Source organism: Chenopodium quinoa, unplaced genomic scaffold, assembly GCF_001683475.1.
Source record: "Chenopodium quinoa cultivar QQ74 unplaced genomic scaffold, ASM168347v1, whole genome shotgun sequence".
NCBI lineage: Eukaryota > Viridiplantae > Streptophyta > Magnoliopsida > Caryophyllales > Amaranthaceae > Chenopodium > Chenopodium quinoa.
The window spans coordinates 387,136-401,810 of NW_018744855.1; the positions used below are offsets into that span (position 1 = coordinate 387,136).

The 14,675-nt window shown below is 33.8% G+C and overlaps 2 protein-coding genes across 2 annotated transcripts; one reads left to right on the forward strand and one right to left on the reverse strand.

Moving 5' to 3' along the window:
- The first annotated feature begins 307 nt into the window (after positions 1-307).
- On the forward strand, positions 308-8,301 carry LOC110704621 (adenine phosphoribosyltransferase 3-like). The gene is made up of 6 exons (XM_021882430.1): positions 308-770; positions 899-1,009; positions 3,066-3,158; positions 3,863-4,012; positions 4,978-5,036; positions 7,835-8,301. Exons 1-6 carry the CDS (start codon positions 689-691, stop codon positions 7,886-7,888), a joined length of 549 nt encoding a protein of 182 aa, XP_021738122.1. The 5' UTR covers positions 308-688; the 3' UTR covers positions 7,889-8,301.
- A 4,280-nt stretch (positions 8,302-12,581) lies between these two features.
- LOC110704622 lies at positions 12,582-14,083 on the reverse strand. The gene has a single exon (XM_021882431.1). The coding sequence runs from the start codon at positions 13,699-13,701 to the stop codon at positions 12,820-12,822; it is 882 nt and encodes a 293-aa protein (XP_021738123.1). The 5' UTR covers positions 13,702-14,083; the 3' UTR covers positions 12,582-12,819.
- Positions 14,084-14,675: the final 592 nt, after the last annotated feature.

Here is a 14,675-nt window from a genome sequence, read left to right on the forward strand (position 1 = left end):
TCACCAATTTATTTTTTAAATTGCTTGCACTTAGAATGTATATCATAATTAGATAAGGGGTTGGTCTTGACCTAATTCACCATTCATAAGAGGAATACATAGTGATGACATTGCATTAACCTTATTTTCAATATTTGGTGCTAACATGTGACTTGGGTCGTGCATTAGCATTAGACCTTTAGTAATGAAAAATTATTATGAGTATGGCAACACGCAATTTTTTCTTGACTCGCATTAAACAACGTATGTCTGAACATTAGGCACGTTGACATAATACATGGTCATAACCTGACTAGTTCGATTCACGCCAATTATGATTCTTATTTTTTTTTTAAAAAAAAAAAATTCAAAAACCCTATCCAAAATAAAGACTCTTGTATTTGACCGATAAAACAGAGAGAAATCCTTGGAATTTGCAAGTTTATGGTCACTCTCACAAACACAAACACAAAGTTTGGTTATTGTGGAGTGAGCGTGAGCCCCCCCGGCCCCCATTCTCTTCTTCTCTCCTTTCTTCTTCACCAAACTATCCTCACTCACTCACTCACACTCACTTTCTCTTTCTTCTATAAAACATTAAAACTGTCTTAACCCTCATTTACCCTTCTTCTCTCTTATTAAATTCTCTCTTCTTGTTTTCGAAATTAATCCCCTTTAAAACAAAAAGACCAGTTTCACTTTCACAACAATGTCGGTTTGTAATGGCGATGATCCTCGTGTTCATGATATCAAAACTAAAATTCGGGTTATACCCAATTTCCCTAAACCCGGTACTCCATTCTTGTTCTTTCTTTGATTTCCGTTCACCTACAAAAATGCTGCCTTTGTTTATTTGTATAATTTTGGTTGATTATTGAAATGTTTAGCCTAATTATTGAAGTTTATTTGTTATGAGTAGGTATTATGTTTCAAGACATCACAACTCTCTTGGTTGATGCCAAGGCTTTCAAGAACACAATCGATTTGTTCATTGAGCGTTACAAAAGCAAGAACATTTCTGTTGTTGCAGGTTTATTTATTTATTTTTATTTTTCATTTTTCTAATAATCTTGTACGTTAATTTTATCTTTCTTGGGTAATTTTGATGCAATTTTGAGTCCTCGTCCCCTGTTTGTAAGTTGTAGAGCACGAATTGATGTTTATATTTTATATTATTTGTGTTTACAAATTACGAATGGAGAAGGGTATCGTAAACAAACCCTCAATCTTTGAACCGGGAAACGACCTAGTTGAGTCAGTCGTAATTTTAAGTTGTAAAAGTTACAAAGTGGGGAAAAAGACAAGTTTGGTTAGTAATGGCCTAATGGGGGCTCCTCCTTTTCTTCAAAAGCATAAAAGGGTTATTGTGGAAACTAGTTTGGTAAAAGAAAATAAAAAAAAAAAGCTGTATACATTTTGTAAGTTGAAGAAAATGGTGGGCCTGAGAAAAAAAAAAGTAGGGAGTTCAATAATAAAATCGTTGAGTACTTGAGTTTATGGGGAGAAGGGGTTGGCTTCAAGTTTCATGGGGCTGTGCTAATGTGTTAGTGGGTGTGTATGTGTATGTGTTGTTATTCATTACTATCTGTGAATTTTATGATAGGCTTCCCTTGTTTTCTTATGGTTTATGGTTGGATCCTATTTTCGGGTGGACCCGTTTTTATTTAATTTGTTCTTTGATTCCCTTTGGCTCTTGGCTTAAAGTTGAGTGATCTACTTACTCCTATTTTGAATATCTTTCAGTGGCTTAGCTGCTTTTATTCTTCCCTACTCACTATGCTGTCTTTTATTGCATCAGCCTGCTCGTAATCGAGCTATTAAAGACTGTTAATCTTTGTTATTGTTGTAACAACTGATTTGCTAAGCTGGATGATGAATTGTGGTTGTCTGATGTGTAGTAGTAGTAGTACAAGACCAAAAATGAATGATTATCCAAATATCTTAATTATGATTAATAATAAGTTAGCAATTCGTTAAAACAAAAGAGAGGCATTTAAGATCCTAGAAATGTCATTTGTCCCTATTGTTCAAGGGATGGTGAGATTCACCATCATCATGTGTTGTCATATTAGATTTTCCGTCCTTTTCCTGGATTGTGGGGCTGAAGAGTTTTTTTTCAAATCCTTCACTTGGGATGTGCCCTGTTCATTTGCATGCTTGCAAATCTTTTGGTTGGATTTAGAGGTGGTATGGGCCAACGATTTGGTTATTGCTGTCGCATGTGCATAAACAGCAGTTTCTGTCTCTTTCTTTGCTTATCTTTAATTACACTCCTGCTCCTGTGATCAGGAGAAACCCTGTTGCCTGTTTCTATCTACAATCTTCTTGCTCATATCTGTAGTTTATGCTTTGACGATGTCACTGCAGAACTCAGTGGGTATCATCTTATCAAGTGATCATAAATTATCAGCTTTCTTGGTTAGATCTTGCTATTATCTGTTATCTACATTTTTATATGAGATGTCTCTTAGTCGAGCCAATTTAAGCTGCCACTGGCGGCAATTTTTACTGTGGTGTGGTCTGTGACTAGGATTCCTGACTAGGCATGAAGCATGCTCTAGCTGATGGTGTACTTGATTTGGTATTTAGTATAAGCAATAAAACCTTTGGTAATTTCTTTCTAAGCATGTACAAGGAAAATGATGCGCATAAAAGTTACTTGGAAGTATTAATGTTTAGATTTTTGTAGGAGATGAATGGTTTCAACCTTGGACCCTAAAATCTTTTAGTCATGGTTACATATACGGCTCTTGTGCGATATATTTAGTTTTTAAACTATGGTATCATAAATCATGCTATTCATTTTAGAGATATAGGGGAAGAGAGTTTAATGTTTACTATTTAGATTCCCAACCAATTTAGCTTCGGGACAGCTAGAATATCACTGGTAATATGTTTGTGGATGGTCACCTTAAGTATGTATGTTTTTAAGTAATGTCTTGATTCATGTTTGCACTTTTTACATCATATTTTATCATGTATATCGTAAACTGGTCTTTTCTCAGAAAAGTTATTACAGCTATCCACAACCCTTAGAGTTAACTTTTTTGTGTTATGTAGCTCAACTGAAAGTTTTGTTTTGCTAGGCATTGAAGCAAGAGGTTTCATCTTTGGTCCCCCTATTGCCTTGGCTATCGGAGCAAAGTTTGTGCCACTGAGAAAGCCAAGAAAGTTGCCTGGTACTTACTCCCAAAACTTTTTTTTTTTAAAATTTTATTTATAGCATCATTCATTTCGTTGAGATTGTGATGCCCCTTTTCCATTACATGTGTGCAACTTGCTGTACCTAAAATGGCATTAGCTGATGAATTTAATGGGCATTTAGCAATACACGGTCTTGATATGTGAGAAGAATAGTACAACATATGCAAATTTCTTACTTATGTGACAGGGCTGATATTCATTTAGAACTATTGTTTTCTCTGCCTCACCTTTATGGTGTTAATAAGGGTGAACCTGGAAACATTTCACTTCTACATGACATGGATTGATGTGGACTTGTATGTTCATGCATTAAGCTATTTGAAGAGGAAGTGTATCTGATTTTTGGGCACGACTGCAATCTTGTCTTTCAACATAAATTATTATTCTGTGTTTGTCTGGATGACTGCATGTATAGTTTTACTCATCAAGTTCTGGTAAAGTTTATGAATAGATGAATGCTCCACAGGAGCATGATTTTGTTTAATAATATACTGCTGTTTGGTGGCAATTGGTATCTGATTACTCACTCTCTTTCTAAATCTTTGGAATATGTGGTTTTCAGGATGTTGTATCATTTGCTTATTTCACTATGTCTCCGTCAATTAAATTATTGTGTATGACTAGCACTGATGCACCTTGTGTGTTGAGTATTCTGAAATGATAACTGTTATCTTTACAGGTGAAGTTATCTCAGAAGAGTACGTGTTGGAGTATGGAAGGGATTGTCTTGAGATGCATGTTGGAGCTGTTGAACCTGGTGAACGTGCTTTAGTCGTTGATGATCTGGTTGCTACTGGTGGCACTCTATGTGCAGCTATGAATTTGCTGGGTAGGAATAAATTTATCTCTCTTAATAATTTCTGATTTTATAGTATAATTGTGTGACATGAAGTGACAGGATAAAGTAAGAGCAAAAATAACATTATTCATCTTTTTTAGCTTTCTTACAATTGTTACAAACCAATTTGAACCTTGACCTATGGCTACCCATTTCAACTCATATTGGGATGGATGCTCACTATCTGATAATTATTGATGTATAAATTTGGGATTATTGAGAAATTCTGTTCCTTCCCCCTTTATCACCAGTCAGATTAGTCAGGATCTAAAGATTGTTTGCCAGGGTTTACATTATTTGTACTGTAGATTTTACCTTAGAATTGTCTTCTGAGAAAAAGAAAATTAATCAGAAAATCTACATCAGTAATGGCTGGAGATATCCTTGGACAGGTGGACCTACCAATCATTTAGGTGGTATTTGGGATGGAGATTATTTTATGCAACGAGATAGTCAGGTCTAATAGTATGGTTACTATGCTGCTACATACCAGGAAAGTGATTTAATCTTTGAAAATCAGGATGGAGATCAAGCTGTTAACATGAATGATCAGATGAAAAGCAACTAAATTGAGTAACTTTCTAGGGGTTTACCTAGATTGTTGTACGCTATATTGTGGAAAGTACTGCTACATCCTAAAAATAATTAACTACTCTGTATTAAAGGTAAATTTTTTAGGAAATGTGTGTGCAATTGTCATTTGCTGGCTAATCAGAGTTTAGATTGTTTGGCAAAGAATGGGAAGGGATTGAATATGAGAAACATAATATCTCACTTAATTTTTTTCAGTCTTATAGAAAGTGACACTCCTATGAGGACACTGTAAACTGATTAACAGAAAATAGTAGCATATTGGGAACATGTTTTATGTTGCTAACAGGTTCTTTTGCTATCTCATATGTTCTTATTTGTTCAAATTGTGATTGTCTATTGACCACACTTTTTCCGTTCTACAGAACGTGCTGGAGCAGAAGTGGTTGAGTGTGCATGTGTCATTGAACTACCAGATTTGAAGGTCAGAGTTCTATGCCATACGTTCTTTCTTTTCTAGTACGAAGTAATTCTGTAATGTTTGTTATGGTTAAAAGTAAAAGGGTAAATAGGGTTAATGACTTTAATCTTCCTTAATAACCCACTATATTGGTGAAATCCACGTACTTAACTTTATAGCTAGTCCATACAACTAAGTAGCAATCAAATCATGAAAGTTAAATTTGGCCATCAGAAGATATGATCTTCCACAGTGATAAGGCTGGAGAGAGGTGTCTTGTCCTCTGTTTTTAGAATGTGCAACTTATTCAGTTTGGATTTAGAATTTTGATTTCTTAAAATCAAAGATGGACCCTAACTGGACACACGCACATTACAAGCCAATTATGGATAAAAATATGATTGTTTTCTTATGAGACTGATAAATGTTCATGAAAAACCGATAGAGTAATGTGGCTCCACAGGTTCAAAGCCTTTGACTTGTAATACTTAATAACGGAAAGACCCATGTCGTGAATGTAGCATTTGCGAATAACAGTAAAGATGTGCAGTTTGAATGTAGTGATTTAATGCCTTTCTTTACTATTAGCAAGAATACCAACCAACTAGATGTGTAGGGCTATAGACTTGAGCAACTCCTTGAAGAGTACACATAATTTGCGAATTTTTTCAATCACTAATAATTCACAACAAAACAGACACTCTTAGACACAAGTCACAAAACACAATGTGGAATCCATTTAAATATTTCAACTTAGAAATGTTATATACTGTCGGCAATATAATGAAGAAAAATTCCCGATGCGTTATCTACTACTCATATCTTAAGCACATATTGCCTTCAATTTTAAATGAGAAGTAAAATTCTTTTAATAGAAAATATCCAAAATAAAGCAAATAACTTGACATACTTAAACCATGAATACAGCACACACACACACTTATGCCTATAATGAATACGTAGTATATGCCTGGTTGTTTGATAACAAAGAAGTTTTAGCAAAAAGCATCCAAAACATAACTGGGTTTTAAACCTAAGAGGGATAAATTGTGAAACACACTTGTATTGAAATTATAATTTTACAAAAACTCAGGCACCCATTTTGATTTTTTTATTTTTTTTTTTTAAAAAAAAATTATTTTTTTTAAAGTCGATTTGTTTTAACTAGTTTTCAGTTTTTATGATTTTAGTGTGGGGAATTTCAGATGTCTGTAATTGTTAGCATAACAATTTAGCAAGCAACAGAATTGAAATTCTTTGCTTCTTGTTCTTTTTTCCTGGTAATATTTTAATAGAGGATGATACCAAAGGAATTTATAGTCTTTATTGTTCGTCAATGGTTGGTTGGTATGATGCATATCCAATCATTTCAGCTCAAACCTACAAATTACGTAATGGATTGTTGATCAAAGACGATGAATCTGATTAATGCTTGACAATTGCTTATTTAATGACATTGTATCCCAGTACCTACATTCTGTTTTAAAAAAACAATCCCAACCTTCATCTGCACTAAGTCACTAACAAGATCTTTTGGTTTTTGAACTGGACTGCATGAGTTTTAAAAAGAGTTATTATCTGCACAGTGGAATATAATCAATGCTCTTTCTGTTTCAAAAAGTTTTCCCAGTGAAGTGAATGTGTGACTTATTTGCAAGACAATAGTCCATAACTATAATCATTTAACGTTTTAGCTTATTGGTTCTTTACCCACTTCCTCAGAATTGCATGATAAAGGGTAATTAAACTAATTATGAATTTTATGCTTCCTTGAATTTCACCTTGAGACCAAAAGTACTGGGGATTCGAGTCCAATCTGTTCTTTACTTTTGCTATCAGAAATCAATTATTTTGACTTGGACATTGATAAAAGATGGAATTTCCTCGGGTCCACGAAGGCTTAATAATTGAGTTAGTGTCCTTGCAGTATGATTAAGTCTATTCTCCATGGGGCCTGGTCAATCATCTAGATTTGAGGGATGTGGACATATTTAAAAGTTGTCAAGATGTTTTTATATATATATATATATATATATATATATATATATATATATATATATATATATATATATATATATGTCTAGCTCCTGTACATTGGGATCATTGGGTGAGACAACAAAATTTCTAAAGTATATGATTTTCTGCCTCAGAACTTGCCATCTTTATCTTATGAATTTTTTATGGTTTACGTCTATGATATGGGGTATACAGACTACTGATCACTTAACAAGTTGTCTGTCCAGAGGAACACTCACTGAGGTGGCTGATAATGAACTACGAATTATGTTTTATCACTCATGTATGCTGATCTTAGGTTGTGTGCCATATAGTAGTACTCGATAAAAAAAAATTGACAAGGTGAGTGCCTTTAGGTTGACTGCTTACAAACCAAGTTGCTGAAGTTCAAATTATGTGGTATACTTGGCAATTTAATTTTAGTGCTTTGACACTTTAGCATACCCTTTCTGGTGCACCTTCTTTGCGCAAATGCATGCATTATTCATCTTGCTACTGATGCATGGGGTGATCTGTAAAGACTATGGATTGATTCAGCAGTTTGTGATCACCATTCTTTAGTTAAATTGGTCACTTTTAGTTCATGTACCCGACCCCACTTATGGGATTAAGGCGTTGATTGATTGATTCAGGAAAGTTATAGGTTTTGCATTGTATATAGATGTATTTCATTCAAATTTGCAATTGTATTGTCAACCCAGAACCTGCTCTATATGCATTCAGGTGGTCAGGTTTAAAGTATTTTGTGTGATTGCACTTTTCATGTATGATTGTTGTGTCTTACAATAATTTGATGAATTTTTCAGGGCCGTGAACGCTTGAAGGGCAAACCTCTATACATACTGGTGGAAGCACATTAGTACAGCAACTGCTCTCCCATCTCAAGATAAAAAGTGAACATTCAAGTACATGATTGGTTTGGCAGCTTCACTGAATCAGATAACTCTGCTGTCATATATATATTTTTTTTTCTCATCTGACCGTCTCCTAGTGCCTTATGAATCTGGATATGGGGTGAAAACATTTTCTTACCCATAACGCAATCATCAAATCCATATAAAGAGATGGCTTCAGCTTGAGAAAACTCTTCGCGCTTCACCCTGATTAAGCAGGGAGAGTTGTCCTCCTTAGAATTTTGTGCATTATGGTCAGGTTGTAGGTGCCATTTGACATTTGGCTAGAAAAAAAAAAGCTCAAAACCGAGTTTTGACAAGAATATTTTTAATTGTTATACTTCTATCAGATTTTATACCCAAATTGGGTAATACTATCATCTAAGTCTGATTACAGGAGTTGGTGTTAAACTCTGCTAATAGTCAAAGTCTAACCGCCCCATTATCTCCCTTGATAACAAATATGTGTTTTTTTTCCCTTGCAAAGTATAGGGATTTTAATTATTCAAACATGTATGAAAATGAGGTTAGAATTAGGTAATTGATAAGGACCATAAAACTATCCCATGTGGTTTTTCATTCACTCGTAAGCTAATTTGGTTGAGAGTTGAGAAACAGGACAACTTGAACAAACACCTCAAGGGAAGTAAATTTCGAAAGTCTCTTATGGACCATTTTGGTATGCTTAGTATATAGATTTAGATGTGACTCCTTTGTGTGAGAGGGGCTTTCGAAATTATGAGCTACAACGATATTCAAGGTTGGGGCCTAGAACTATTTGAACTACCAAGTTCAAATAATGGGTGGTTCAAGGTCTAGTTAGTCCTTGTCACTTTCCGAATTACTTATACTTGTTCAATCATGTACTTTGCAAATAATGAAAGTATTTATTGAAGTATAGGTTTTCAAGTGGCCATTACACCAGCTTGAAAAGCATTACGAGTAACATTTAACAGGCCACCAATCCACCAGAATCGGTTTGGCAACTAGTACTAGTAAGTATGTAGTAGCTTTTAGTGCCCATCATTAATGGTTTCATCTATTTTTTCAAGCTCGAGAAAATGGCGTATAGTGTCATATTGATGCTCGTATAACCAACCACGAGCGTTACAGCACACACATTTTTGGGTTGAACATCACAATCATGTGAGTATTTTCTACACATAAACTCATAAAGTGTGTATGTATATGCTTTCAAAGCAAGTATTCAACTCATAAAAACAATTTAGGGCTTGTTCACATTTACTGAACTGAAATGATTGGAGTTGAACTGAACTGGACTGATTGAAGCTGAGCTGAAATGAATATTTTATGAGAGAGGGAAATTAAAAGTTGAACTGAACTGAACTGATTGGAGCTGAACTAAACTGAATTGAAATTAAGTAAATGTGAACAGGCCATTAATTGGAAAAATTAAATCATTTGAATGACCATTATTTCATCACGATTAACAATAAAGATCGGTTTATCAAATAATATCAGTCTCAACCAATAAAAATCAGCCAATTGAAGAGAACGAGGTGGTTGAGCTAGATACTTTGATAAATGCATTGACTGTGAAAGACCATGTGTACCATGGAATGATTATAAGAGATTATCTTAGCATCAGCAACTCATGGTGAAGCATTATTATTTATTATTAACGTTAATATAATTAGGTAACGTTAATATAATTAGGTAGCTAGTTTATGCGCTTATATGTCTTTCTTTGAGTAATTGTATTTATTTATCTACGACTACAATATTACTTGGATAAAAATATACAAAGTACAAACTGATATTACACTTTTAACTAATTAAGCTATTAATTTAACCACCAGTTGAATGAATATCTTATAGTAGTATGATTTATAATGTAATTTACTCGTAGTAAAGTTTCCAAGTCAGTTTCAAATAAAGATCAAATATATATAGACAATAATGTCATCTGAGGGAGACAAGTAATCATTCTAAGCATCAAGTTGGATTAAAAAAATGGAGCAACATGGTTCATACACCGTGTATTAAATTAAATTTAATTAAGAATAAAGAAATATATAAATAAACTATATAGTACGGAGTAGTAGATATTCCCAATAATATGTTATGGTATGGTATATATTTGTGAAAATGTAAGGGGTAACCAAATTAAAATGATTCATGCACTATCAGAAAGACAGGAAATCGTCAAAAGATCTGGAAACTCTTGAATTCATTATGATTCATTTATTATCAAAAGCAGTTACCATACATATGCTTAATGCATGCAGATCCATTTACAATAACGAACCATTCTAGGGTCTACCTGCCCTTGTTTATATTTTATATACTCACTCACTCCATTTCATGTTCCTGCATGTCCTTTCAGGTTCTTCTTAGCTAACGCTCAACTTCAACCCATATCATCATTTATATCATATTTTGCTTCATTGCACCTATATATTATGGTGTATGTGTGTATTTGGTTTCTCTTATATATGCTCACACATTTGATGATAAAATAAGATTATTCGGTTTATAGAGTGCATCTAATCACTCTGATTACGTCAAGTTTAAGGGGAAAAGGGGGACATGATGAACGAGAAAATACAAGTTTATCAACTTTTTTTTTTTTTTTTTTGAAACAATCACCTAAATAATTTTGGTTATCAAATGGTAAAACCGTAAATAAAAAATCAATAAATTTTTATTACATATGGGGCTCATAGTTGTTGATATAATTATTAAAATCCAACGTGGACTAAACATATTTGTTGATTTATATATTTACGGCTTTGCCACTTAATAAATGAATTTTGTTTATCAATATCAAGGTGATAAAGTGGGGTTTACTCGGTATCAACCTATAAGAATATCCTTGTTCTAGATATGGTAGAGGTAGACTAAGATTACTATTCAGCATATCAAAAATTAACAATAATAATACGAAGCATATATTTAATAATTTAACTAAAATAAAATAGAGCAGCAATTTTTGCACATTTATTTAATTTTGTTTGACATTTAGAAAACACGACAAAATTCCAAAATAGAAATCCAATACAAAACAAATAGATTTGCCCTGGACATTACGTAGTCCGTATTATTTATGAGTTCACACTGTACATGTAAGAAGAGCATCGTGCTAAATTTATTATTGCTGTCTCATTGCAATGCAAGTCTGATTTGGCAGGTATATATATTCAATTAGTTAGTAATTGTATTTTATTTTTTTATTAATGGATTTTATCATTGTATTACTAGTAACGCTAATGATGAATATAGTTAGAGTAGATCGTATTTTCTATAATTATCATGCAAAAAAGGAGGAGGAAATCACTACTAAACACACAAAAGTATAAAGGTGATGAATTGAGATGATGAACATTAGATCTCCGGAAATCACTACAACTACAAGACATATTCAATGATATTATTATCATCACCACATTCAACGGAGTGAATCATCTATTGTCATTGACTCTTTATATCAATGATTTTTATGGAATCAAACAAATTAAATACTCAACATGTGTGTTTTGTCTTCAAAGGCTCTGAGCACTGTTGGAAGTTGATAATTCGATTCTCCATATGTATAAGTAATACGAGTACAATTAATACGGAGTTAGTTTTTAGCTCTAATTAGATCCAATTAGATGTACATTAAACATGAAAACATGTTAGATATAATCGGGTCTAATAAGTTAAGGGGAAGAAACCACATCCATATTACATTTGAATATTTGATTAGTTGCTAGTCAATGTTCTAACTCGATCTCTACATTAATGCCCTTAAATTCAGTACATGAGAATAGTTTCATTCATTAATTTAGTACTCCATACTAACATATACGAGGTATAAGGAATGAATTTATGTGGTTTATACGTATATATTGTTATTTAGAATATTTTACTTTTTTTTTTTTGGTATCGCAAGCAAGTCACTTACTACGGTATACACTCTTGCATAAACCGATAGGTTTTCTCAATTTTATTACTTGTGCTATAAATTAAACTCTTTTGATTCTTATACTTCGTATAACACATCAAAAGTTATCATTTAAAAAAGTAACAAGTCACTCATAAAAGACAACTATCAATCTTAATTAAACTCCAAGAAAGATTTTGCATTACATCTACATTATTATATACAAGCATTATCATAATAAGAATAAAATTTTCAAATTGAGACAAGAATCTACAAAGTATTAAGATGGTAATTTAATATAGCAAATTAAAAAATTAAACCAATCTGCATTTAAACCATTGTGTAACGTCACATAGTATTAACCGACAAAATCCTGTGAGAATTCGATATGAATATTAATGCAAACATCTTTAATTCATTGATCATTCTTAAATTGGTTTAATTGCCAAGCTTTTGCATGCATATAGCTTTCAAAAGCATTGAATTCAAAAAAGAAAGCCCAGAAATATTCCACATATACTATACTTACTCCTCAATATAACTCAATTCGCTTTTGCATATTACACATGAAGCTTCTACATAAATACTGTAATTCGATTCACCTTTGCAAATTATATACATGATTTCCTTGTAACTCAAGCAAGCAAGAAATTAAATTTTACAGTTTTCTCAATCAAATAATGCCAATATCAATATGATAAATAATTCTGACGAACGTGATTAGCGCTAACAAATATCTTAATCATCAATTTCACAAATTCTTAGTTGCTAAAGTAACGAAGAAAATCCCATAATCTGCACATTCAATCAAAGAGAAAATTAGTAGAAAACATCTATCAACACAATGTTTACACAAAATTAAGTCCCATAAACCCAATACCAAATTACCGCCCAATATACTAAGAGGTTATTAAGATGAAAACCCCCCAAAAAAATGGACTAAAAAAGAGTAAAAATTGTGTTGATCAATTCTTTTTTTTTTTTTTTTTTTTTTTTCTCAAAAAAAAAGTCTTTACAATTTGTAGATGACAAGAAAACAGGGCAAAACCGCACGAGAATCAAACACCAACAACTCGCCATTCTCCTCCACACTCACCGAGTCATAATCACCCAACTCGCCCGACCCATTCACTGAGTCCAACCCATGCCCGACTCGTTTCGCAACCCGACCCGCAATCACCCTACAGACCACCATAGCCCGCCTCCCACGGCCCCCACCCGCACTCTCATGGGCCGCTCCACTACCCGAATAAGTACATATTGACGCCGCTTTACCACCGTTGATCTTCTCACAAACACCATCACAGCCGTCCATCACGCTCCCCCCTGAATTTGTGGGACCCAAGCAATGAAACCGCATCATCTCATTACCATCCGCACGACACCTCCCGGGCCCACACCCTGGCCCGGCCCGGGATTTTATCAAGTCGCGGTACTCCTCGAATCGGACCGATGTCCGGGCCAAGTTCTGGATCTTAAAGATCATCTCGACCCGACCCGAAAACCCTTTCGGACCCCACCTCGTGTCGAATATTATCTCAACCACATTCCTGGAGGGATGGCCCACCTGCAACTCCGTAACCGAGGGGAAAAACGGGTCACTGAGAATCGGGCCTTTCGTAAGCGGAGCCGAAACGGTGCGTTTAACCCGGTTATGTACCGTTGAATCGGGAGTGGGTTTAACGGAATCGGAACGCTTAACACGGTGGGAAAATGGGTCGGGCTTTCTGGGTTTGGGTCTGGGTTTAGGTTTGGAGTTATCAACGACGTCTTTGAGATTTTGAAAGCTGTTTTTACAGCTGGTAGAAGTAAGGAGTTGTTTAGGTTGAGGTTGGAAAACATCTTCAACTGCTCTTGATTTGCATTGCAATGATTTAACCCAACCAGCCGCCATTGATGAAAAAAATCGATGCTTTTTTGAATATTGGGGGGTTAATGGAAGGTGAGATGGGTTTCTGGAATCATCTGATGGGTTTGAATTTGTGTCTCCTAAAAATATTTTGAAAATTGAAGAGAAGAAGAAGAAGGTGTGAGGTTTGAGGTGTGAGTGGAGTTTTAAGTCTGTATTTTTGGAAGGAAAACAAAGAGACAAACTGAAATACAGACGGCTAATTTTATTAATGGGGGTAATTTTCTAATTTATTTTTCATCATTGAATTACGGTTGTACCCCTTTCAAAGTTATTTCATTTTATTTTTCTTGCCTATTCTTTTTCTTTGGATACTCCATTACTCCGTATTACTTGACTTTCGTAAATTAGTCTAAAGCTAATACTCCGTAATTAGCTACTAGTATTATTTCGTAATCCGTATTATGTTAAACTAGTGAGTAGCCCGGGCGTTGCCCCGGGTTGCTACTTTTATATTCGTGCAATTGGGGCTTTTTTGTGAGGATTTTGAAATATGAAATCGATATTATTAATAATTAAATCATGTGATTTACACTTATGTACAATTTTTTATAATGTTTATAACACTCTTGATAATGGGATGAGATGGTTAATAAGTCACCTTTGATATAAGTGGTTGGGGGTTCAAATCCCCCTAACAGAGAAGAGAGAAATTTGGCTTATGGCAACATTTAAATTTTATCTTCCTCTCCTAATTTAATTCCCTTAATTTTGGAAGGAAAGGAAAGGAAATAGCAAGTTTTACTAATAAAAACCATTAATATTTTCCTAATTATTTGGATCATCGAGCTTACGATAATTTAACAAATAATTCTTATGTTTGTTACAAATGTTAAAAAGAGCTTAAATAGATGCAAATTTTCTTTATACTTGTATAATTGTACGTGTAGTAATTTAAAATAACACTTTATATGCTTTGTTCAATTTATCAAGCTCATTTATACAATTGATAATAATTT

What these genes read in the sequence shown, in the direction of transcription:
- LOC110704622 (XM_021882431.1), bottom strand. Translation starts at nt 13,701, where the DNA reads ATGGCGGCTGGTTGGGTTAAATCATTGCAATGCAAATCAAGAGCAGTT.
- LOC110704621 (XM_021882430.1), top strand. Translation starts at nt 689, where the DNA reads ATGTCGGTTTGTAATGGCGATGATCCTCGTGTTCATGATATCAAAACT. An exon ending in AAAGCCAAGAAAGTTGCCTG is followed by an intron (nt 3,159 to 3,862) that starts GTACTTACTCCC and finishes TTATCTTTACAG; the next exon opens with GTGAAGTTATCTCAGAAGAG. An exon ending in TGCAGCTATGAATTTGCTGG is followed by an intron (nt 4,013 to 4,977) that starts GTAGGAATAAAT and finishes TCCGTTCTACAG; the next exon opens with AACGTGCTGGAGCAGAAGTG.